Here is a 27,039-nt window from a genome sequence, read left to right as displayed (position 1 = left end):
CGATCAGTGAGCTCTTTTGTTGCCGTACGAGTCCAGAAATGCGACTGACACCCGCAGGGCAAGAAGGCGGGCACTGGTGGACAGATCAGTTAGGCACTATGCTCAGCCCTTCCCAGTCATCTCTCGCTCTGAACAACCTTGGGAGCACGACCCTCATTTTCACAAGGGAGGAAGCTCAGCAAGGTGGAGTGATGTGTGCGGGCCTGGGCAGCGCCAGCTACTGTGGTGCCGCCTCTGCTGAGGCCCGCGTTCCGGCATAAGCCAGGCTGTCGCCCCAGCCACTTAGATGTGATAGGCACCTATCTACTGGGGTACTAAACACAGTTTTGGGGACCCAGGACTCTGTTGAGAAGGCGTGCGGAGGCCTGGGGGGCTGGTGCAGAAGTGCGGAGTCTACCCGCCCTGCTGGGCTGGGCAGCGATACACTGGAGACTGAGGAGTTGAAGCATGCCGAGTGCCTACAACAGCAAAGGGTGTTGAAGGGCTCCCACCTGCTGAGTCGGGTGGCAGGGGACTGGGGAAGACCAGGCTCCATTGAGCCCACTACAACACTCCAGGGGGCAATGCTGAGGATGTCAAGTAAGACCACGGCGAGGGAGAGTCCAGAACTACCTGGGCCCCTCCATTGGTCGCTATTCTGTTGGTGGCAGGAAAAGAGACTCAACTCACATTGCAGCAAAGTGAAAAGATTTATCAGGAGGACTTTGGGCTAGTTCAAGAATGAAGAGAAAAAGCTGAATGGCCAAGACTTGGGAAGGACAGGGGTGGGGCTGTCCAGAGCCTCTGGTAGCAGGAGCCAGGCTCTCTCGATGCTGGCTGCCCTTCCTCTACTTCATTCCCCCAGCCTGGCTTCTCCACGTGATGGAACGAGGCTGCAGGCAGCTTTGGGCTCACATCACTTCCTGTGTTCAACTCCAACTTTGAACAGTTACTGGTTTTGGGTATGTTATAACCTCTTTGTTTCTCTTTCAGTACCGGAACTGAATGAATTAAAGTAGATACAGTAGTTGATACAAAGCATTATAAAGAAAAGTACTACAGTGTAATTTTATATTTCTAAGTTGCCTTTTTAAAATGTTCTAAAAACTGACTGTTGGTGAAGATTGAAATGCAAGGGTTTAAAGAAGCATTGCCTGTCCTCACCCAACGTCTGGTCCCTCAAATGCCCACGAGCCAGTCTGCACAGACCCCTCGGCCCCAGCTGACCACTGTCTGGGTCCCAGACTGATTCTCAGAGGCTAAGGCCGTCCAGTGGTGTCTTAGTCCCTCCTGGCTTGTAGAAAGGACAGACGTGTCCCGGCAGCAGCTCAGGGAGAGATGAGGGATCGAGGCTGTCACTTCCTCTCCGGGAAGGGAGGAAGTAGTAGGGTCCCAGCAGGGTGTACTGGTCTGACAGCCTGCCTCCCATAGAAGTGTCAAAATTCCTTAAAGCGAGGAAGGGTTCAAAACACGAGAAGAAATTCCACCATCCTCCAGGAAAGTTGTTTTGACATCTTATGCAGCAAAGCCCTCCCTTTTCACTCTACAGTGCCTCCCTGAGCTTCTCTTACAGCTTTCACTTTGCCATCCCCAGGCCAGCACATCCCCTGATGGAGTTTTCTAGAAGGAGGTGCTAAATGTACTAAATCAATACACTTTCAGGTATTGATTTAGTATAGTTAGCACCTTCTTCTAGAAAATCATCTTCTTTGAAGGTCTGGTTGGTTTGTTCACTGACTCATCGGACAAAGGGCACAAACCCAGACAGAGCTGCAGCCCCTCATCCGCCTGTCCCTCGGTGGGGGCTGGAGGAGAGCAGGCAGGGCGGTGTCACACAGCCACTGCCCTGCCCACGTCCTGCTGTCCTGAAATGAGCAGCAAAGGCCTCCTGCGGGTGGCAGGGGTGGGGTGGTTGCTCTCAAACCAAGAAGCCAGCATTTCTGAGGCTAGAACTGTTCATCCGGTTTACTGAATCATTCCCGAAGATTAGGAATTTCTGGTCCTGTCAGCTTCTCATCCCATTCGTCCTGTCCTGACCAGCACGATGGACATTCTGTGAGGTGCCATCAAAAGGTGCAGACATGCAGAACCAAAGGTGAGGGGGCGGCAGGCTGGTGTATAAACAGCTTCTGAAAAATGGTCACCTACATTCTGCTTAAGCTCTGCTTCGTAGCAGAGCCAAAAAGGGAGGAAATGAAAGTTTGTGTAGGAGTGACACAAAAGAAAATAGCAGATTAGAAGGACTGCATTTTCATTTCTTGAAAAAGCTGATACAGGGAGGCAGGAGGATCCAGGGAAAAAGGAAGAGTCCTCAGGTACCACTCAGCGAGGGGTGCCAGGTGACTCTCCTGTGCCGCCACACTCCTGGCTTCGAAACCAAGATCACTGTTCATGGGCTTAGGCTGGCTACAGTAAGCATCCAGATCATCCTATGACTGTTTCACAAGGACAAGTTCATGTAACTTAAATATACAAATCAGGAGACAAGATAGGAGAAACACAGAAAGCTGTCTGAAAACTCGTCACATAACTCAAACTTCCCGAGTGGCTAACACAATGGGCAGAGCCACCAAAGGCGACACAAGGTCTTCCTCCTCTCGGAAGCTAAGGAGCAGCGACTCCCTAGCAGTCACCAACAGCGGGTGTTGGTACCTGAGATAGCGTGGTAACGATCTGTTCCTATTTTATCCGGCTGGAAGGAAAAGAGAAATATGGAGTCCTGTCTCTAAGATGTTAAAGGGGCATAACATGAGCAGAGTGGTGTGGAAATCAGGAAATGGCTGACATAATATAATATATATAAGCAGGTTTTATCTTTTTCCAATTACATTTTCTATTCTTTTCATAGTCTTGGTGTCCGGAAGAGGAAATGTAGAATGATGAAGAGAACAGTGTCCTTCTCAAATGTCCCCATACCGGAGCACCTGCAACTCCACACCTTTCCATTGCAGCCAACTCTCAAAGACTTAAAAGAGTGTTTCTCTCTGAGATTAAGAGAAGCAGCTGCTGACTACCCTATATATAGTATCTGAGTAAGGTCAGAGGACCAACTGTGGCACAGGGCCTGGAGGCAGCTGTCCCCATGCAGGTCTGGCTATCTACTAACAGACCCAGGGTTCACCCCCGGAGACCTCATCAGGCATCATGGTGGCATACAGATGACTGCGTGCTTCCCAAAGCCTTCCCAGGCCGACTGCAAGCCACGTAGCCTGCACGCAGGGCCCCATCTGCTCCTTTGTGTTCCTGCAACACCCAAGCGCTTACCGTCCCCTGCACACCTGTGCTGCTCCCAGCTGTGGGCCTGTCTGCAATGCCCAGCCATCCTTTCCCCTAGCCCTTTCCCCCTCAGGTGACACAAGACTGACTTCTGGTGTCAGAAAGATGTAGGGTTGAAACTTGGCTTTGTACTTTCTGGCTAGAAGTCCTACCTAGGTCAAGTCATACCTTCTCTGAATCTTAGCTGTAAGAATTGAATGATATAAAGCGCCAGGAAGCACATATGAATGTGCCTTCCCTCTATGAGGCCCGGCTGGGAACAACCAGGACGGAAATGGCAATGTACTGAGATAAGTCCTTGCCCCTCTCCATCAGACCGGGAACTCCCGGAGGGACAGGACCCTGTCTTCCATCTGTTTGTCCCAGCACATGGGAGATGCTGCAGCAGCGCTGGCTGTACTATCTCCAACCAAAAGATGCAGCAATGGTGGGTTTGCCCCAATTCAGGGCCCCTCTCGGCCTCCTTCCATGGAACTGAGCCCGAGTGTGGATCCCACTGGTGGGGTGTGGTGTGTGTGCAGTAACTGAGAGAGAAGGCAGGAGGCTCCATGCCACATCCCTCTGTCCACTCTGCTGGAGGAGAGGAAGACTTCCCTTCTTCCCTTCTAGGCTCTATGGTTGGTCTAATCATTAAATTAATGTAAGACAGATTAACAGGTGAATAAAAATTAATTTTGTGTGCATGGGAGCCCCCCAAAATAGGAGGCTCTAAGTGACCAAAGTAGGCAGCTTTTACACCTTTTAGAAGAAACAATAAATTTGTGAAGATTTGACAAGACAAAGGGGTTCAGGCTTTCGGTAATAAATTGGTGAAGAAGTAACAAGGCTGGTTTATACAGCCTCCTTGACCTTGAATTCCCCATCTCTTATAAGGATGCTTTCTACCTCCTGGTACAGGGAAGGTACCTTTCACAGGGGAGATTTACTTCCTGTTTTCAGGGAGACAAAGGAAGGTCAGAATGTCTTCTTACACTGGTTGTTTCTTAAGTAACTTTAATTCAAAATAATTAATATGCCAAAGGGGCATATTTTGGGGTGAGGGAAATGATGGCAGAGCTACAAACTCATTTGTATAAGGCAGTGGGGGAGGGGAGAAAGGGACTGACTGCAGAGCTGTGTCCAGCATACGAGTCCTGGGACCTAGAAGCTCAGCGTGTTCACCGAATTAGAGTGGAACTAAACTGGACAAGCTGGTTAGCCGAGGCATCACTTATTCTGTTTCCAGCCCTGCCACAGCTGTGCCCCGGGTACAGGGGGAGGCATGGCCTGGTGAGGGGAAGGCGTGGAGAAGGTGACACCAAGGCCATAAACCAAAGATGCTGGCTGAATCCAGGAAAAGGCATGCTTTGCTCAGCCCTCACAGAGGTACTCAGTGGTCCATATTTGAAAACTGGGAGCCTTCACATAAAAATCCCCATTTGAACAACCAGCTGGAGCTGAGTAAAGCTGCCCCCTCAGATGGAACATGCAGTATCCAGTTTGCCGTGATCTTCCTCCCTGCCTTTTGCTTCCCAACACTGCATTAAGCTCTTGCTTTTCCCAACTGGGCCAAGGACAGTGACATATCTTGTTCCTAAGTCACCCAGCCTGGTGGTCCCTGTGCGGCTGAACGGCTCCTCTGGCCTGGCCCACATCCCCAGACCCAACAGCACTGCTGCAAGGACCCACCTCGCCCCAGGCCTGAGGTGGCGCCCGTGATGACCACCACGGCGTTCTGTAGGTAGGCCCGCATGCGCATGCGCTGCAGCAGCTTGAGGAGGCTGAAGACTCCCACACAGCCGAACAGCAGGGGCAGGATGGCCGTGGAGGTGAGGAAGTCCATGATCCTCAGCTTCAGCAGACTCTTCCTGGAAGAACCCAAACCAAGTCAGTGACAAAACAGGAGCACTCCAGAAGCTTGCCAACCCTCTGGCCCCCAGATGTCTCTCGTGCAGCCTCCAGCTCTGAGCCCATCAAGTCTCTGCAGGCTCTGTACGTCATGCGGAATATTTAGCACTGCGGAACTTACTTCCTCTCACTCTGCACTGACATGCACGGGCAGCAAAGCCACAGGCCTCACGGTGCCTCTCCGAGGTGTGCAGTGACCCAGGGCAAGCTGAGATAGTCGTGTAGCTTAGGACCCAGCTAGCTGGTGAGTGTTACTGTTACCAGTTAGTTACCTGGCGAGGCACTAGCATATTAGTACTCACCTGATTCTCCTTCAGGGCCCTGTTTGGAGGAACTTAAGTAATACCCATTATCATGTTCAATTCCCGGGTATTTATGAAACTAGAAAATTTTTTTAAAAAAGGAAAAAAGAAAACCGTATCAATCCTTATACTCCTCCCTGAGCAGATGGATGTTTCTGGGTGGGGCAGCCCCTGGATGGTATCCACCACGGCCCACAAAGGTACTCCCGGCCACAGGCCCCGCGGACACCTGAAGGGAATTTGCCAAGCCCGGGGACCGACGCCGGCTGTTAGGCGGGTTGCCCTGCAGTGCACTGAAGCATGTTGTCACTCAACATTCACTGGTGAGCTGCCGTCAGCAGGTGAAAGCAGGAGGCCCCATGAGTATTTATGCAACAGGGTGCAGTCAATTCTTAGGAAACATACCCATTCCTTCCACAACTGCCTCTCACTTCCTTACTCCTGCAAGACTCGCCGTTCCTCATCACTCACCCATGCTCCTATGCCCAGAGCTAACAGCTAAGAGGGGAGGGAGACACAGGCTTAAATAAAGGTCCAGGGCGAGCCAGTGAGGAGCAATGCCATGGCTGTCACTTTGAAAGAAACACCCTATAAGGCCACTTGACAGTGGGCCGGAGTCTATTACACAAAGGCCCACGTACTGTCCACCTCCAGGACTCAACTCGTTTGGCATTTAGTTTAATGTTGTATGAGCTTTTCCAAATACACCTAAATTCGCATTCACTATAAAAAAAAAATCAACAACATGCTCGGAACAAACATCTGTAAAAGTGACTGCTCCCCATGAGCCCCCCCCCGGCTGCTCACGGCAGCCCAGCTCCACGGAGAGCTGTTGTTCGCGCCATAACTGTATGTACTGGCCCATGTGGGAGTCGAACCAGCCACTGCGCTTAGCAGTGCGCGCTCCAACCACCTCACTCACCGGGCCCACCTTAACTGACTTCTGAAAAAACCCCAGCTACTGTCTGCTAAGTGGATACACTTCCCTCTCTCCCTGCATTGTGCAAAGGCTACATGTGGTTGAACTGTAATTAAAGTGGTTTCTAAAGTGTCAGGCTCTTCACGCAGGTCCTAATCCTCTGCCGCAACAGGAAGCTCAGGCCAGGTGTTGGCCTACCAGCCAGGATGAGTCCCAGGGGACACAGCACGACCCAAGGATCCTTTGTCTGGCACCTGGGAAGTCCTCACAAATTTGGCTTACAGCAGGTACAGCATCTCTACCATTCCATGGGTGTGTGGGTGCTGCCTGGGGGTCTTCACAGGGCCCCCAGCCCCTGAAGAACAGCAGGGTACGCAGGTGTTTCCTGGGGCAGGAGGAGTAACTACTAGTGGAGCAGGAATGATTACCAGTTTGTTGGTGTAACTACACCAGAAAATTATAACAATTACAGAAAACACAGGCAGGCCCCAAGGTAATTCTGGCTCAGAACTGTTATGTAACAACTGGGGTTGGGACTAGGGGGGAGGGGGAAACTCAGCAGGATGGCTGTTTACGAAGAGCTTCCCCCACTGTGATCCAAGATCCTTGTACCAGGCAGGTCCCAAAGTGGCCCACCCTGCCCAGGCCAGAATCACCTGGGGACCGGCCAATGCCTAGGATGACCATGGTGGCAGGGACACGCCTCACAAAAAGGACAGCAGGGCCCAGAACTCCATCAGCTCAGCTGGGTGGAAACTCTGCACATTCCTCCGGACCACAGGCCCATGGAGTCTGTCCGTTTCAGACCTATCACCTGGGGCTGAGCCAGAACCCCACCGAAGGCAGGGAGGCAGGGGAGTCTGGCACCAATACTCAGCCTATTGCCTCCTGAAATTCAGAGCTTTCAGAGATGACCTGGAAAATACAAACTAACTGCAGCAAGGTGACAACATGCAGGGGTTACGAGGATGGACCCTCAGGCCAGTCTGTCTGGGTTCACATCCAGGTTCAGCCACTTAGCAGCCTGGGTTAAGGGACCTCACCGCTTTGGGCTTCAGTATCCTCATCTGTAAAAAGGGTATGTGAATACCCACCTCGCAGGTTTGTTATGAGGTCAGATGAATTAGTACAAGGAATGTGTGCACGGTCCCTGGTGCAGGGTAAGTGCTCAGTAAATGTGGCTGCCATCAGCATCCTCACAACCCAACGAACTGAGGCCCAGGAATTGGTTTCATAGAGATTAGATTTCCAAGGCTGTCTGAAAGAGTCCAAGTGTATGAAAACTTGTTTCTTCCAAATAGAGGAAACTCATTCAACATATAGTTCACTGTAGTTTTAAATTTGTATACATCCATACTTTTAGTTTAATTAAATTAACAAATGGGGGAAAACCCCCAACTTTTTCAGAAGTCAGGATCCTATAGCCCAAAGTTGGTATCAGAAAACGTGGCTACAGTAACAGTCACTGAGGCCAACACAGCAAGAAGGGAGCAGACAAATGCCGAAAAGTCTCTTCTACCATTTTTCCACACCCAGGGAGGAGTAAGATAAAAATAAACCCACGCAGCAAGGCTCCCCACTGGAAGACAATTAAAGCTCCTAACAAACTGCATTGTCATGCACCTATTTAAAACCCAAGCCACCAATTTATGACATGAAGGAAAGAGAGAAAACTACCGTCTTGTACACTTCTGGGATTCCTTGTGCACCTGACACAACACTGCATGCCAATCTTGGTCTCCTGGCCCTGGGGACCACTTTGCCCGAGGCAAATATGGCACCAAGTTAATGAGATCCATCCTCAGCCCAAGGGCCAGCTTTCTGTGGGGAGAGTGCACATCTGTACTCAGTCCGGAAGTCATTACAGAATCAGAATGCAAAGGAAATTAGAAATCAGCACCGACTTTCCCTAACTCAGGATGACGATGGTGGGAAAAGACACTCCAGAGCAAACCATATATTTGAGAATCAGGTTCAATTTCGGGGTAACTTTCCTGACCAAGTGAAGCTGGTCACATTGGCAATCCCAACTCTTTCTGGGAGTTTTTTAAATTCATAAAGACCTCCCAACTTTTATTCCACTTTGAAGTGCTTGTGGCTGCACCGATGGGCCCGTTGGCTGCTGGGCCTCCCTGGGCTCTGAGAGACAGCAGTGTCAACTCCTTCCTGTGTCACCCTTGGCAGCCAGGATGGCCAGGAGAGCTAGACATAGAGATAACTCAGCCCCATTGCCTTGCTGTGGTGAGTGGGGGCCTTCAAGCAAAATGGACACCTCCAAAATAGGACTGGCCAGTCCAGATTAGGAAATACATCTCCTACATAAAGCAAGTCCAAAGGAGGCCTGTTTTCTCTGAAAATGGCATATAAGGACTTTAATATGTTTGTAAATTTTGTATTTTGTACCAAACCACTAGTTTCCAATATAACTGGGAAGCTAAGACAGATGGTATAAAAATGGAGTAGGGGAATCTTGCTTGTGATTTCCAGCATTTGGAGATTAGCTCGTAGAAAGAAGGGACAGAGTCGGCCCAGCACCACTTGGGAGCCACAGTGGGAAGCAGGACAGGTACATGAGGCAGGGAGAGAGGTCAGAAAGGCAGAAGGTGAGATGGCCCCCTAGCATAGGAACGACAGGTTACATATGGCCTAACAGACACACTCACATTCACAGCCAGGCAGGGAGAGAGGTCAGAAAGGCAGAAGGTGAGATGGCCCCCTAGCATAGGAACGACAGGTTACATATGGCCTAACAGACACCCTCACATTCACAGCCAGGCAGGGAGAGAGGTCAGAAAGGCAGAAGGTGAGATGGCCCCCTAGCATAGGAACGACAGGTTACATATGGCCTAACAGACACACTCACATTCACAGCCAGGCAGGGAGAGAGGTCAGAAAGGCAGAAGGTGAGATGGCCCCCTAGCATAGGAACGACAGGTTACATATGGCCTAACAGACACACTCACATTCACAGCCAGGCAGGGAGAGAGGTCAGAAAGGCAGAAGGTGAGATGGCCCCCTAGCATAGGAACGACAGGTTACATATGGCCTAACAGACACCCTCACATTCACAGCCAGGCAGGGAGAGAGGTCAGAAAGGCAGAAGGTGAGATGGCCCCCTAGCATAGGAACGACAGGTTACATATGGCCTAACAGACACCCTCACATTCACAGCCACTCTCTCAACTGACAGGGATGTGACCTGACGCGTGACACTCTGAGCCACACCCACTGTGAGGAACTTAGAGAGCTCAGGCATTCACAGACTACGCCCATCTGCTATGGTGTCATATAGCAAGACTACGGGGCTACAGATCTAAGTTAAAAGAGTGTAAAGGAAAAAAGTCCTTTCACAGGTGAATGTTACTGGAGCCTGGGGCAGCCACAAACTTCATGTTCTTACTGTGACTTGAGAATTCAGCTGCTCCCTTGTTTTTCATGGAGAAGTTCTTTAAAAGGGCTTTCAGAACCTTAATCTAAAAACAAGATTATTACCAAGAAATCAACTGAGCAGAAATATCACCTTTTATGTCATTTATTCCATTCCTTAGCCTTTAGCCAAATTCTACATTACATTTCACGGATAGAATCTGTTCCTAAGATTCCTTTCTTCTCTCAATCAATTATAAAAAATTTAAAAATGAACCATCAATAAAAACAGATTGTTGGAATCTACTTAGAAACCACACAGAGATCAAACCACTGACAGCCACATTGGGAAATCAAAGGAGGGGATCTGAAAACCCTCCAAAATTAAAAACTAATGATGATTTCAGGTTTGTAAGAAGGATTAGTCATGAAATAATTTGCCATGTTACACACAAGAAAATCAGGCTAAAGGGCAGAGAGGTTGTCCAATTGGAAGGCAGGGCGCTGAAATCAGACGGCTGGGAGTGGCTCAGTATCACCAAGAACAGTTAGGATCCCACCCCCACATCTACACCACTCTTAGATTTCATAACCGGCAGCCAGTTTGAAACAGCTGATCTATTAAGCTATGGGTCAAACTTATGACCCATTTCTGAAAATAAGTATCTATTTTCAGAAAGTAAAAGCAGAGTAAAACTGGTTTTTTTTTGGTATAAGCACAGGAGAAGCAGTGGCTAAGGCTGTCTCTGTGGAAAAAAAGAACAATCTCCTACCTCAGGTGGCAGCTACTGTGCCAGTGGCGGGTCCTGGTGCCAGTGTCTTTCTTCTCTGGTCTTTTCCCCCAGGGTGAGTGACTTAGACGAGAGACCAGAGGACTTCCTGTCAGCAGGCCCTCCCTGGAACGCTGGAACAAGCCACAGATGAGTGGCCTGTAGGTTGTATTCTGGGATGCCAGCCTTAGGTCCCCCAGTTTAAAGGAATACAGGTTGGCAATAGCAAAAATAAAACCAAAAGGAAGGCTGGAGAATATTTCAGGCCAGGCTCCTGAACGTCCAGTCCTGGGAAGAGCAACTGCACTGAAGCAAGTACTGCTCTCTAGTAAGACACTGAGCACACTCTGCACAGCAGCCCCAGCCAAGGAGGGTGGGAAGAGAGCAGCCAAGCACCGCTCTGGATGCTGCCGTGCCGGCTACCCACACAGGACATAGCGCTGGAAGCTAACCTTCATTACGAGTCAAAGTCTTGCTTCAGTTTTTAAAAACAGCACTTATAATTGGAAACCAGAAGTCTCCTCAAAACCAAACCAAACGAAAACCCAGCACTTAGGGTAGCTACCTAGATGCCTTGATTTAAATTGTGAGTTTCTAACGTGCTTTATAAAATGAGTTTGGTATTACTGGTATTAATAGAAGATGCCAGTGTTATCGCCCTCTTCTCTAGATAACACACAGGAGGCCCAGGCCCCTGCGCAGAAACCAAACAAGGCGCTCATTGTGGGGGTGAAGCAGGAAAGGCACCAAGCTGGCACTGGGGAGCTGTGTTCAAGGCCACCTGCCATGCACTTGCTGGGTGACGTGGGCGAATTGACTCTCTATCTGTAACTAAGTGTTCTAAATTTCAAAATGGGGATGACTATTCCGACGAGAAACCACATAGGAAAGACCTTTGTAAACACTAGCATCCTAACAAATGTGCAGCTGACTCAGAAACTAACTGAAAAAAAGCAGTTTCCAGAAAGGATTTCAGAAATGAACTGAGCAATGGATGCCAACCTGGCAGCTTGAAGGGCCATTCATGTTAAAGTATGTTTGGTAAAAAGACCACACTTATGACTTTACATGCACACCGCATATACGGTGGGTCATTTCAGGTCCTGGTCACCTGCTCATCCACTCGACTATGTATCATGAGCCATCGAGCAGCAGACACTGCATTGGGATTGGGACGTATGGTGATGAACGAAGTAGACATGGTTCCTGACCTCACATAGCTCACAGCCTAGACGGGGAAACTGATAATAAACAAAGAAACACAAAAATTAAATGACTATAATTGTGATAATGAAAGAAACAATTATAAAACCACAGAGTGGTGGCCTGTCTAAAGGACAGGCCTCACCTGAGGCTTTAATTCAAAGTCCAAACAATTCAAACCACTGTGCTGGCCACAGAACACACAACCTGGCCCAGGGGCAGCTGCCAGTTTGTGACTCCTGAGTCTAAGATTATTACCTTAAAAAATTACGTACAATAACATCAACAAGACAGACAAGGTGCCAATGTAAATATGAAACCAGGAATCCAGTGTGTTTAAAAGAAACTGCTAGAGCTCAAACCAGAGTACCTAACAAGAGCTGTGCACAGACATCAGTTCCATAAACTTAAGAATGAAACACAGTAACTCACGATATTCATATTCCAGATTGGGCACAATTACCCACTACATCTGCTATTCGTAGTACAGATTCATTCGACAAATAGTTACTGAGGACCCATGTGTCAACTGTTCAAGGCTCTGAGGTGTAGTAAACAAAACAGGAAATAAATCACTGTCCTCATGGAGACGGCATTCCAATGAAAGAGACCAACAATAGAAAAGATAAACAAAGAAACTGTCCATTTGAAGGATTCCAGGGAGACGGTGAAGTAGGAAAGGCTAGGAATCTGTCTCCCCACTTAGACAACAATTACACTGGCACAATCTATCTGCACAGCTATTTTGGAACTCCGAGTCTAATGAAGGCTTGCAAATTCCAGGAGGCTTCGATGGCAAATTGTGGTTAATTTCAATCAATCTCAACCGTTAGCACAGCAGCAGCTATGATGGCTCATCCGGTGCCAAGGAGCTGTATACCAGAACCTGGAGCAACCTGCACACAGCCTACAGGAAGGAGTGTGGAAAAAGAGGACCCTGTCCTCCAAATATTGGGGATCTGTGCTCTAATTTCTGATTGCTGCTTCTTTTCACAGAGATGCAGACAAAGAAGCTGCCAGCCATTGTTGTGGTATACCTTCCCCCATTGTTGCAAGCCACCACTCCTGAAGTGACTTCCAGGGTATTTAAAGGGCCAGCATCATTTTAGCTTCCCTTCATTTTTCTCTTTTTCCCTATTGGGAGCCAGTAATTAAAGAGTAAGACGTTCAAAAACAACTAAATGTTTGAAGAAAATTGAAAGTGACCACACATGGAAAGGCACTTTTCTCAGGCTGAGAAAAGACCTGAGAAGAACTTAAGTTTATACACCAACCTGATCCTTGGCACAGGGACAGCCTACAAAAATCAAAAACAATAAATAAGGACAATAACAGGGGGAAAAAAAGCAAATGCTAGGGGATGGAAAGAATCTGATTTCCAGGTTCACCACATTATTAGATTTAAATGTCCAGTTTTCAACAAAATAATCAAAAAGTATATAAAGAAACAAGAAAGTATGGCCCATTCAAAGGAAAAATAAACCAACAGAAATTATCTTTGAAAAAGACCTGAAGGTGGATCTACTAGACAAAAGTATAAAACAGCTGTCTAAAGATGCTCAAAAAATAGAAAGTCAAGAAATTAATGTAAAAAAAAAAAAAAAAAAGGAAATACCGATAATGAGACAGAAAACCTAAAACGAAATCAAAAGAAAATACTGGAGCTGAAAAGTACAATAACTGAAATGAAAGATATACTAGAGGAATTCAAAGGCAGAATTGAGCAGGCAGAAGAAAGAACAGTGTACTTAAAGATAGGACAATGGAAATTATTGAATCTAAGGAAAAAAGACTGAAGAAAAATAAACAGAATGCAAGGGACCTGTGGGACACATAAGGCAAACCAACATTAAGTATTGTACAAGTCTCAAAAAGAGAAAAGGGAAAGTTGCAGAGAGAATCTTTGAAGTAACAGCAGCTGAAAACTTCCCAGCTTTGAAATAAACACCTAAGAAACTCAATGAACTCCAGGTAACATGAATTCAGAGAGACCCATACAGAGACATTTTATAATCAAACTTTCTAAAGGCAAAGACAGAATCTTGAAAGCCGCAAGAGAAGTGAGTCATCACATACAAGAGATCTCAATGAGACTACTGTTGGCCCTGAGAATGAATGTATCTGTTAAGAAGGGCTCCTGGTGGCTAACTGGGCTTGAATTTAAAAACAGAGCCTAGCAGCCATTGCTAAACATTCTTCAGGGAGAAGCCTGCACTGAGTTGCCTGTCTGCACTGTGTTCCTGCCATCTGAACCAACCCTTTTAAAGGAGTTCCTGGAATCATACTTTCACCAATGGGACTGAGACTTTCCCTGTCCAATTGGAGATGCACTGTTATATCCTCATTAGCATCTTCACTGACCAATCAGAGCGGCTCCATTCTGACCAATCAGGACAGTGCTTTTTGGTCCAATCCAAGATTTAGAGTCTTCATTTGTATGAGAAAAGACCAATCAGGGACCAGGAGTGGGGACTTCTCTCTGTATAAGTTAGCGCCCCTCTGGCTTGGGAAGTGCACTTTCATATTCCACTGAAGACAGCGTTTCTTGTGGCTGGAGGTGTAATACTGGACCAGAGTGGAGCTGTCTTGCCCAACTGGAGCAGAGCTGTAATGCTGGAGCTGTAACACCAGGGCCACTTCACCTGGGCTGTTCCACAGCCAAGCCACGTCACAGTTGAGCTGTTTGCACTGAATGAATTCTCTCCCCCATCACTGCATTCCAAATTGGGGACTCCTGTTGGCGTTGAATTGGTGACAATGACCTTTGGTTTACACTATAAACAGACTTATCACAAATTCTGGAAGTTAGAAGGCAATGGGCTGATATATTCAAAATACTAAAATTAACTACAACAACAACAACAAAATCCCATCAAGCAAGAAACCTATATCTGGCAAAAAACGACCTTCAAAAGTGAAGGAGAGATGATGGTGACATAGGAAGATCCTGAACTCACCTCCTCCCATGAACCCACAAGTCTACAGCTACATATGAAACAATTTCCTCTAATAAAAACCTAAAGGCCGGCTGAGTGATAACTACATATTGAACACCAAGAAGAAAACCACACTGAAGTAGATGGGAAAGGCTGGGACACAATCTCGCCAAAAACTGCATCCTCTTTCCCCCTAGAACAGCAACCCATACTTAGGAGGGAACTCAAAGCCAAGAGCTTCTCCCTGAGGAATGAAGGTTCCGAAGCACACATTGGGCACCCCAACTGTTAAGACCTGTACCTGAGAGAAAAGTTCCCCAAACATTTACCTTTATAAACCAAAGGTTTCTTGGGCCCTGCGTATACAAGATCCACAAGACTGTAGGTAGCAACCTGAGAAATGACTCTTGAAGGGCCCGCACTTGGACTTACCCCCCCTGAGACCCAGCTCAGGGTAGCCAATATAGCACAGACTTTAAGTGAAAGAGGCTCATTTGCTTATTTTAAAGTGCCATCCTGAGGGGCAGGGCATCTAACTTAACACACACCTCTAGGAGCTTGCTGGAATACTCTCTGAAGATGGAGACAGGTAGGCACCATTTTTGCATTTTCCCTCTGCCTTGCTCTAGCTGGTGAGGGGCCAAATTTCCCTCTTTATTCAGCAGGCACCATTATTATACTCCCCCTCTTGCCTTGGTATCCCCGGCTGGTGTCACCTTCACACTCACCCTCTGATGGCTTTACAGCACCAGTATGTACTGGAAAGTAGCCTCTTCACACGTCTGGTGCCCCACTTTTTTGCCACTGCTATCTAGGGGACAGTGCTTGATTGCCTGGCTCTGGAGACCAGGGGAGTCTGTGTTCCTGGGCCCTGTGCAACAGCAGCAATAGGAGGGACACCCCCTGAGCATTGTACAGAGAGGAGACTGAAACACACCCCCAGTCTTTCTGTGAAAGAGGCCTGTTTCTTGGTCCCGGAGCTTTGCAGTGAAGGGCAGACTTCTGGTTTGATACAATCTAGTGGCCTATGGAAGTACTCGCAGACAACAGAGGCTGGTGGATGCAGTCTGTGCACTCTCCCTCTGCCTCACTCCAGCTTGCCAATATCTCCCACAAAAGAGCTTATACACTGTCTAGCACCTCAATTTGTGTGGCTGCCATGAGGGGACAACTTTACAAGGCCTGGCTGTGGTGGCCAGCAGGTATAAGTTGTTATATGCAAACTTAATGGAACAACATAGCAAAATCCTGTAGTAGATACACAGAAGATACGGAGAAAGGAATCTAAGCAAACCAAACCACTAAAGAAAGTCATCCAACTGCAAGAGAAGAAAAAACAAAGAATTACAAAAACAGCCAGAAATCAATTAAAACATGGCAATAACTACACACCTATCAATAATTACTTTAAATGTAATTGGACTAAATTCTCCAATCAAAAGACAGAATGGCTAAATGGATAAAAAATGAGACCCATCTATATGCTAACCTACAAGACATCCACTTCAGATGTAAGGGCAGACACAGACTGAAAGTGAAAGGACAGGAAAAGATATTCCATGTAAATAGAAACAAAACAAAACAAAACTGGGGTAGCTATACTTACATCACACAAACATACTTTAAAATAAAGACTATAATAAGAGACAGAGGAAGGCATTACATAACGATAAAGGATCCAGCAAGTGGATATAACATTTGTAATTATTTATACACCCAACATAAGGCCACCTAAATAAATAAAGCAAATATTAACAAACTAAAGGGAGAAATCACCCTTTAGTGATTTCATGGACCTTAACACCATGCGTACAGCAATAGATAGGTCATCTAGACAGAAAATCAATAAGGAAACACTGGCCTTAAGTGATACATTAGACTAAACACACTTAGCAGATGTGTGCAGAACATTCCATCCAAAAGTAAGAGAATACACATTCTTCTCGAGTGCACATGGAACATTCTCCAAGATATATTTGTTAGGCTAAAAAACAAGTGTTAGTAATATTTAAGAAGACTGAAATCATATCAAGCAAATTTTCCTACCACAATGGTAAAAAACTAGAAATCAATTGTAAGAAGAAAACTGAAAAATACACAAATATGTGGAAATTAAACAACATGCCACTGAACAATTAATGGCTCAAAGAAGAAATCAAAAGAGAAATAAAAAAATACCTTGAAATAAACAAGAATGGAAAAACAACATACCAAAATGTATGGAATACACAGCAAAATCAGTTCTAAGAAGGAAGTTCATAGCGGTAAATGCCTACCTTAAGAAACAAGAAAAGTCTCAAATAAACAAACTAACTTTACTCTGCAAGGATCTAAAAAAAGAAAGACAGATAAAGCCTAAAGGTAGTAGAAGGAAGAAAATAAAGATCAGAGTAGGCATAAATCCAATATAGACAAAAAGACAACAGAAAAGATCAAAGTAACTAAAAGCTGGTTCTTTGATAAGATAAACAAAATTGTTTAGATAGACTTGCCAAAGAATAAGAGAGAGGACTCAGATAAATAATATCAGAAATGAAAGAGGAGACATTACAACTGATATCACAGAAACAAAGGACAACTATTAACAATTCTATACTAACAAATTTGATAACCTAGAACAAATGGATAAATTCCCAGAAACACACAATCTACCAGGACTGAAACTTGAAGAAATAGAAAATCTGAACAGACCAAATACTACTAAAAAGATTGAGTCTAATCAAAAATCTCCCAACAAACAAAAGTCCAGGACTGGACAGCTTCACTGGTGAATTCTACCAAGATAGTCAAAGAAGATTTAAGACCAAACTTTCTCAAACTCTTCCAAAACATAGAAAAGGAGGGAATGCTTCCGAACTCGTTTTACAAGGGCAGCATTACCCTAACACCAAAACCAGGCAAGATTGCCACAAGAAAAGAAAATTACAGGCCAATATCCCTGATCAACACAGATGCAAAAATCCTGAACAAATATTAGCAAACCAAATTCATCAACATGTATAAGAATCATGCACCATGATCAGGTGACATTTATCCTAGGGATGCAAGGATGATTCAACATCTGCAAATCAATGTGATATACCATGTTAAGAAAATGAAGGATAAAAATCACATCATCTTAATAGATGCAGAGACAGCATTTGACAAAATTTAACATTCATTTATGATAAAAACTCTCAACATATTGGATATGGAGGGAACATACATCAACATAATAAAGGTCGTACATGACAAGCCCACAGCTAACATCATACTTAATGGTGAACAGCTGAAACCTTTTCTTCTAAGATCAGGAACAAGACAAGGATGCCCACTCTCACCACTTTCATTCAATATAGTGTTGGAAGTCTTAGCCAGAGCAATTAGGCAAGAAAAAGAAATAAAAGGCCCCAAATTGGAAAGGAAGAAGTAAAACTGTCACTATTTGCAGATCACATATTATATATAGAAAACCTTAAAGATTCCACCAAAAAACTGTTAAAATAAGTGAATTCAGTAAAGTTGCAGGACAGAAAAACAGTAAATCTGTTGTCTTTCTATATACTAATAATGAATTATCAGAAAGAGAAATAATAAAACAATCCCATCAAAAAAGAATAAAATACTTAAGAATAAATTTAACCAAGGTGAAAGACCTGAACACAAATTGGAAGAATAAATATTGATAAAATGTTCATACTACCCAAAGTAATCTACAGATTCATTGCCAACCCTATCAAAATGTCAGTGGCATTGTTTCACTGAACTACAACAAACAATCCTAAAATATGTATGGAACCAAAAAAGACCCTGAGCAGCCAAAGCAATCTTGGAAATAAAATGTTCAAACTACATTACAAAGCTATAGTTATCAAAACAGTATGGCATTGTCATAAAACAAACATAGACCAATGGAACAGAATAGAGAGCCCAGAAATAAGCCCATGGTCCATTAATGTACAACAAAGGAGGTAAGAATATTTAATCAGGGAATGACAGTCTCTTCAATGGTTTTGGGAAAACTACAAAAAAAATGAAACTGGATCACTACCTTACACCATATACAAAAAGGCAGTAAGCTACTTGACATAGGTCAAGGTGATGATTTTTTTGGATTTGACACCGAAAGCAAAAGCAATAAAAACAAAAATAAATAAGTGGGACTACATCAAACTAAAAGCTTCTGCACAGCAAAGGAAATCACCAACAAAATGAAAGGTAACCTACTGAATGGGAGAAAATATTTGCAAATCATGTATCTGATAAAGGATTAGTATCCAAAATATATAAGGAACTTACACAAAATACCTCAAACAACCAGATTTAAAAATGGGGAGGGGAACGAAATAGACTTTTTTCCAAAGAAGACCCAGAGATGGCCAACATCACTCATTATCAGGGGTATGCAAATTAAAACGACAATGAGATTATCACACCTGTTAAATGGCTGTTAGAATAGCTGTTACCTGTTAGAATTGCCATTATCAAAAAGACAAAAAATAACAAGCGTTGGACAGGATGTGGAGAAAAGAGAACACTTGTGCACTCTCAGTGGGAATATAAATTGGTGCAGCCAGTATGGAAATCAGTATGAAGGTTCCTCAAAAAATTAAAAATAGAACCAGCATATGATCTAGCAATTCCACTTTTGGGTAGTTATCCAAAGAAAACAAAAACACTAACTCAAAAAGCTATTTGCACCCCCATGTTCACTGCTGCGTTATTTACAACAGCCAAGACATGGCAGCAACCTAGGTTTAATTGATGGGTGAAGAAAGAAAATGTGGCATGTATATATACTATGGAGCATTACTCAGCAATAAAAAAGAATAAAATTTGCCATTTGTGACAACATGGATGGACCTCAGGAGCATTATGTAGGTGAAATAAGTTAGAGAAAGACAAATAGTGTATAACCTCATTTAAACAGAGGGTGCCAAAAAAATGTATACACATTTTAAGAAAGGAAAACTGTATTAAAATTGTAATACTCAATATGTACTGATAGCAAAAGATGAATACAAGTCACGTTTGACTTCTGCAATTACAAGAGGTGCTCAAAGTGGTTACTATCAGTGTCCAGACACTTCTGATCATGGAGAACTACTGCTTGAACAAAGTGTCCACTTGTATACATTTTTTTGGTACCCCCATATGTGGAATCTAAAAACAAACAAAACAAAAGCAAGGTTGCCAGAGGTAGGCAGTGAGTGGTGGGCAAAATGGGTGAAGGCAGTCAAAAGGTACCAACTTCCAGTTATAAAACAAGTAAGTTCTGAGGATGTAATATACAGCATGGTGACTACAGTTAATACTGTATTGCATAATTAAAATTTGCTAGGAGAGTAAGTCTTAAAAGTTCTCTTTTCAAGAAAAAATATTTCATAACTACATATGATGACAGATGTTAACTAGACGTATTTTGGTATCATTTTGCAGTGTATACAAATACCAAATCATTATGTTGTACACCTGAAATTAATATATTATGTCAGCTATACCTCAGTAAAAGAGGTGGGAGAGAAATTAAGACATTCCCAGATAAACAAGAGCTGTGAGACTTTGTTATCACTAGATCCACCCTGCAAAAAATGCTCATTGGAGTCCTTAAGGGTGAAATGAAATGACATTAAACAGTTTCCTCTTAAAAAGGAAGGAAATTCTGCAACATGCTACAATATGGATGAAACTTGAAGACACGCTACGGGAAATAAGTCACAAAAGTACAAATACTGTAGGAAGCCACTTATATGAGGTATGTAGAGTAGTCAAATCCAGAGATAGAAAGCAGAATGGGGTTGCCAGGCATTGGGGTAGGGGTCGAGGGGAACGGGGACTTATTTCTTAATGGGTATAGAGTTCACATTCTGAAAGATGAAGAGTTCTGGAGCCAGACAGTGACGGTGGCACAAAATTATGAATGTATTTAACACCACTAAATTGTACACTTAAAAATGGTTAAGATGATAAAGTTTATGTTAAGTATATTTTATCACAATGAAAAAAATGTATGTCATTCACACAAAGAATTAAATATTAAATACTGTCTAATTTTAAGCAGGGTCATGGTTGAAATCAGGTAATTTTGAATTCTAACAAATTGCTACTTGGTTTCCTCATGAATTTGGATAAATCACCTGCCTCTATCCACTGTCTCTCTCTTACAGTGGATATTGTCTAAATTACAGCCTTACTATAATTTATTTGGGATGATGGATCGGTCACCCTGAATTCCAAGTTATTTTTAGACCTGAAAAACATTATTGTGAAATTTAACTAGGAAATGGCACGTACTCTGAAACAGTTTTTTAAACGCCACTTAAAACTTGTAGCGCACTGACTTTAATGCCAGAAAACACGCAGAAGGAATTTCAGACTGGAAGGACTAAAGGAGAAAGAAAGCATAATAACCTGAGAGGGTTTTTCCATTGCCAACTTCTAAGCTTTCATTTAAAAATAGCACAGTAAGTGCCCAATCAGTTTATTTTCCCAGCGTCCTAGCAAATATCTCCCTGAGGACACAGCGATGTCTTGTCAGGACAGGCCCACAGCAGCAGCCGATCAGTCTAGTTCACCCAGCGGTAGCAGATTTCCCACTTCTCCATACATGATTTCCCCCCTATTTCTCTCTGAGCCTTTTCAGTTTTATTTTTGAAAAAGATTTACCAAATTCCAGAGTCTATATAAAAAAAAAATACAATAAATTGAAAATGTCTTTTATTCATTCACTATATTCATTGTCAGAGTGTAATAGCCTAAGAGCTATCTTTGAAAATTGCATTTAAACTAGAAAGTCAACACACACAGTTACATAACAAAGCTTTTTTGCTGGTCATATAAGCATTAATAAGCTTAGCCACAGAAAGCGGTGAAAGGATGCCAATTTCAAAATCAAATTTCTAAGTCATACATTTATAAAAGAAAGATATGCTTCTCTTCTTCCGGTATGGCAAAAGGCTAGTGGCTGTTGACATTGGGTAATGGGCATATGGGGCTTCGCTGTACTATTCTACTTTGTGCATCTTTAAGAATTTCTATAATTTCACCTTCATGCTCAACTTTGCTAAAATTAGGTTGGGAGAGTAAATAATTTGCTATACTAGAAATATCAACATTGTAAAATAAAATTAGCTAATAAATGCCCTAACTAGGACACTAAGAGAAACAAACTGACCAATGCCAAGTTACAGTGGCATCTACATGGGGCAGCACGGTGGGTGGGGTCTTGATCTGCACCCTTCAGGGACCTGAGGCCAGGTGACTGCAGAGTAAGTCACCGGACTTTCCAGGCCTGGCTTCCTGATATATTTTATACACAGGCTGACTCAGAGCCACATTACTCTTTGTAGTCCAGTCACTACCTGCATTAGAAGAAGCACCTGTTAAACCTTAGATCAAGGGCCTCAAGTGCAGGCCTTTGAAATTGACAATACCATAAAGGGCGAGACCTCGGAATATGGACTCTTAATACCCTTCTCTGCTGATTTTAATGGGTACTAAAGTTTGAAGACCCTGAAGATCTCTAGTCTATCCAGAGAGAATGAGCCACCATGGGGGTGACAAGGCCACCTGCCAACCTGCATCCACAGTCAGAAGTAACCACCTTTCCTCCAGCCTCTGTCAGCAGCAGTCCAGTGGAAGCTCCCAGCAAGGCCCTCCATCCCCACCCCTACCCCAATGCCCAACCTACCACCCCCTCGGCCTGGTCCCAATCTCATCATGCACTTGATCCCTGTCAGTCACCACAGGAAGTCCAGATCTCCTGAGACCTCCCATGGCTCCCAAACCCCAAACCACCCCGTACACTCCCTTTTCAGACCCCATCTCCCACCCCTCCCTTTATTCTGAAACCCTGTGATCCTCTTGGTCTGTCATCAGCAAAATCCCCTTCCTCTTCACCCTCTGCTCTGAATGGCTCCTCACCTTCCTGCTCCAACAATGTCCAGCTCCTCCTGAACACACGGATTTGAGTCTCCTGTCAGACTACGTCACTCATGACTCCTCCGTATAATCATCTGCTTTCCTCTTTGTCCTCTTTGATTTTCTTTCTGCCTGCTAGACCTGTCCATTTATGACAGAGAAGTGTTGAAGTCTCCAATTATATGGATTCATCTATTTCTCTCTGTAGTTCTATTAGTTTTTGCCTCATGTCTCTTGACACTGTTATTATGTCTTCTTGGTGTATTGACCCCTTTATCATTATGTAATAACGCCCCTCTTTATTCCTGATCACTCTCCTTACTCTGAAGTCTGCTCTGTCTGAAATTAATATAGCTACTACTGCTTTCATTTGATCAGTGTTAACATGGTATATCTTTCTCCATCCCTTTAATCTACTTGTCTTTACATTTAAAGGGGATTTGTTATAGACAAACATATAGGTGGGTCTTTTTGTGTGTGTGTCAAAAATATTTCTTTTAATTGTTTAAAAAATTACAATAGTCATTTTGGGTCTCTGCAATCACAGCCAGACGTGGGTTGAGTCTACCCGATCAATTGTTATAGGTCATACATATCTGTGCTGACTTAAATTAAAAATGTTGAGAGAAAAAAAGCAATTATCCTTAATTTCAAGTTGGGAGGGGGGGAGATTGTAATCACTGCAAAACTTTCTTCTTCTTGTAAGAATTCACATATTCTAACTTTATCCAGGACCTACAGTTGTTTAACCACATCTTCCTTCTGACACAATACAAAACCACCAAATTTTGTTTCTTACAATTCAGTGTCTTTTCCACTAAGTAATCTCTCTTTAAGTATCTTGCTTTTTGACTAAGATCAAGTTGCCAGCTACCATTTTTTCTATTGAGATATAAATGACAGGTGTGAATGATAATTTCAACTGTTTATTGGTATAACAAACTGCAGAACCAGGCAGACCTTGCTTCAAATACCAATAACCACACTGTCGACTGGCAAAAACAGCTCTCCTGAAAATCCACCAAAAGAACAGTTTATTCGGGAAAAGAAAAAGAACGCACAGCTCCAACCCCGGGATCCAGCCAGCTGCCCACATGAAGAATAATAACCTCGATTCCAAGATGGCTACTCTATTTATTAGCATCCCTCCCCCCGAAATTACCACAAAGTTTAACAAGAAGTTTAACTAGAGAGTCAACAAGGGGGCCCAGCTCCACCCATAGTCCTCCCAACTCCATGGTCAAGCATCCTAAGATGCCAGTTTACTTTTATCAACACCAGGTGAGTGTTTTTGGACAAGTTACTTAATATTTCAACCAGTTTCCTCATCTGTAAAATATGTCTAATATCTGCCTTACACAGTTGCAGGAAGAATCAGATGACTTATGCATGTTGAGAAGCCTTGTATGTGGCCCAGATAAATGACAGCAATCATCACTACCATTGCTGGGTTATCTATCTGAAAACATGGTAGGTAATGTCAGAAAGAGTAAAGAGAAGAAACAAAGAAAACGAATACATCAATCTTCTTTCTCAATGTGCCCAGCACTAATGGATGGACAAATTAACTAGTTTAACTTTCTTTCTTTCCTTATCCACCGATGAATAATAAAGTGACCTCTCTTTTTTTCCCTTTTCATTAATTGAGATGCTTCAACACAATACAATATTCTACCACAAGATCAAGGAGAAAGCCCAGCATTATCTAGTACCTCCTGCCAGAGCTCCTAGAATACTTTGTTGCCCTTGATCTGTGACACATCGTCTCTCTCTGGTGGCCTAAGAAAAGCTGCTTGATTCATCTCTATGTTTCCTGTGCAGGGCACAAAGTGGATGTTCAATACATGTTGAATGAATGATGAACAAAGAGCATGAGAAATGAACAAACTGAACACCTTTAACACCTTTGGGTCCCTCACAGTCCATCTATCTCCTCGTTTTCAGGAACTAGGACTTCAGGGCCTCAACTGCTATGCCAAAGTGTCAGCAGCCAGCAAAAAAACTGCAAATCTTTTGTGGAAGTACGAATCGGGCCCTTGGAGGTGCACACACACAGGTATGTAAGAACGACTGTTTGTCATCATTTGTAAATCTCCAGGTTAAGATGGGACGAAAAACTCATTCTCTGTAAAGACCTGACAATTGATAGGAAAAGAAGGAATGTGCTGCTTTCAGGTGCTTTTTATATATTACGGAATGCTATGAGATCTAATGTCACAATCCTTCATTCCTTTGAATGTAGTAGAAAGTACTATCTATATGCCAACTCCTCAAACCAGAAGTACATTTTTATGTCTAATATTAATATTAATAATAACTAATCTTTTGCCTGTGTTGTAACTTTTTCTAACATACGTGACAATTAATTGAGTGAAACATTATTACACAGATTTGAAAGTATACTAAAAAAAGTAATATTTAGCCTGTTACCATATATGGCTATTGTGGAAAAAAAATATTAGTAACAATTACTACCTTTTTTAGTGTTTGCAACGTGCCAAGACACTGGGCTACAAACTGCATACCCATGCTCTCATTTCACCCTCATAGCAATCCTGTGAGGTAGCTATGATAGTTATTTCCATTTGCTAACTGAGAAAAGCGCCTGGTCACATAGCTAACAAATGGCAAAATAGAGATGTGAACCAGGTATTCATCAGACTCTAAAGCCCACATTCTTAACTCTTTAGTACATCAAACAGGGGGTAATGTAAAAAAGAAATTAGTTGGAGCCTTAAACAGGAATGATTCTAATTCCAATCACCCAAACAGAAATAACTGAATGTAAACAAGCTAACTGCTTAACGGGAACTCAGTACAATTTCCTTGACTTAGTTTAGCTAATATCTTAAGCCAATCTGGAGAATAATACCATACTCAAAGAGAATCTTGAAATAACCGTTTACTAATATAATTTCCAATTTAATGACTGCTAAGTACTATTCATATACACCTGCAAAAATTTACATTTCCCTTAAAAACTTAGTGTTCCTAGTACAAACGTGTCCTTACTTAATAAACTAAGAGCTAACTGCAGCAAGTAAGCTCAAACTACTGGCAAGCAGTGTTCAGTTAATCAGCTGCCATCAGCAGACTGCTCCCTCCACGCTCCCTCCACGGAGCAGTTTAGTGCCCACGTCTCAGGTTCCTGTGAACTTAAGCAGGTGGGTGGGAAGGAGAGCTCAGGTAGAATCCAAAGGAATTTGTTGAACTTCTTACCTTGGGGGGTGGCAAGCTTCCAACCTAAATTTACATGCCATTCAATCTCAGTTTTCACCCCCATGACATCTATTCTGGCCTTCCAAAATAGATTAATGGACAGTTCATTTCTCCATTAAAGTCAGAAAATCAGCGACCAAAGAAAGGTCTCATAGGCGTGTAACTGGGTGAGTGTGGGAAATGACATCACTGACATTCAGGAGGACAGGACAAGTCCCGAAAGGGTTAACTCTCCCAGACAGGAGTTTTGGGTGGAAACCAACAGGATCTACAACTACTGGTAACATTTTTCTTTAAATCAATGTACAAGAAATTAGGGGCTAGATCTGACCACTTGAGGGCATCCGAAACATGCACAACTCTGGGGAACTGACTTAAAAATCACCTCCAGAATAATCCCCATGTTTTGCACGCTCCAGTCCAACACTTTATTGTACTATAAGTAAATTTTAAAAATGGAATTTTCCCTGTTGCCAATGGAAAAAAGATCTTTTTTTCCTCCCTCCTTTTTCTTAGAGCATTTCTTTGAAAAACCTACTATTTGTCATTCCTTCCTCTGTCCCTTTGGTATGTATGCAAATCTTTTTAAAGGCTAAATAAACTAGCTCTAGCCATTGGTAAAACCTAGGAATTTTTTTTCGGAAGGGCCCCGGAGCCATCTCTTTTAAACGTAAACAGCAAGGAAGAGCAAGGAAGATAGCACCCTAAGTCCCTCTCACCCTGGGAAGTTAGCCTAGCACCACAACTACCAACTACCTGCTCATAGAGATGAGAGATATTCTATTTTTCTTTCAGATAAAGGCAATTAACTAGCACGATGGCCACCCCAATTACCAGGTCAATTTAGGGTGAACTATGAAAGCACATATAGCAGATGGTGCGGTCAAGTCTTCTTACAAAGAGGACAAATTACCATTAATCTGGAGACTATGTATGTAATGGATTGCAAATGGTGGGATTTCTTTTTTGGTTTTGTAACCTCCTTAGCAGATTGCCTGTAATGCATCCCCGATTGGGTTAATGTTTATTCAACAATAGGACTATTTTCTATCTTTCCACATTTGTAGAAACCATTTTCTAGGTTGGCAGGAGATTTTTTAAACTTTTCCCCCCACATAAATGTGGAGAACATTTTACACTTTCTACTGGGCCATCATCTCCTGCCACTTTTTGCCATGATGGCTGCCTCAATAACAGGAAAAATATTCCTCCCTGACAAGAGAGATTTAGAGACTTAGCCCATTCTTGCCTGAGTGTCAGATCCTTCTATATGAGGTGTCATC

The 27,039-nt window shown here is 43.5% G+C and overlaps 1 protein-coding gene across 5 annotated transcripts in view; it reads right to left on the bottom strand.

Moving 5' to 3' along the window:
* Positions 1-27,039, bottom strand: part of DHRS7B (dehydrogenase/reductase 7B) — a 51,624-nt gene that overhangs the window by 19,397 nt on the left and 5,188 nt on the right. For 2 of the 5 annotated variants that reach the window (XM_033089605.1, XM_033089606.1), the window contains one exon: positions 4,924-5,102. In XM_033089605.1, coding sequence (XP_032945496.1) covers positions 4,924-5,102 — 179 coding nt within the window. Of the gene's footprint in view, positions 1-4,923; positions 5,103-8,040; positions 8,185-10,502; positions 10,634-27,039 lie in introns of all 5 variants that reach the window. The other 3 variants (XM_033089602.1, XM_033089603.1, XM_033089604.1) reach the window with 3 other exon arrangements.

This window comes from Rhinolophus ferrumequinum, chromosome 21, assembly GCF_004115265.2.
Source record: "Rhinolophus ferrumequinum isolate MPI-CBG mRhiFer1 chromosome 21, mRhiFer1_v1.p, whole genome shotgun sequence".
NCBI classification, from domain to species: Eukaryota; Metazoa; Chordata; class Mammalia; order Chiroptera; family Rhinolophidae; genus Rhinolophus; species Rhinolophus ferrumequinum.
This window is presented reverse-complemented; position numbering and strand designations above follow the sequence as displayed.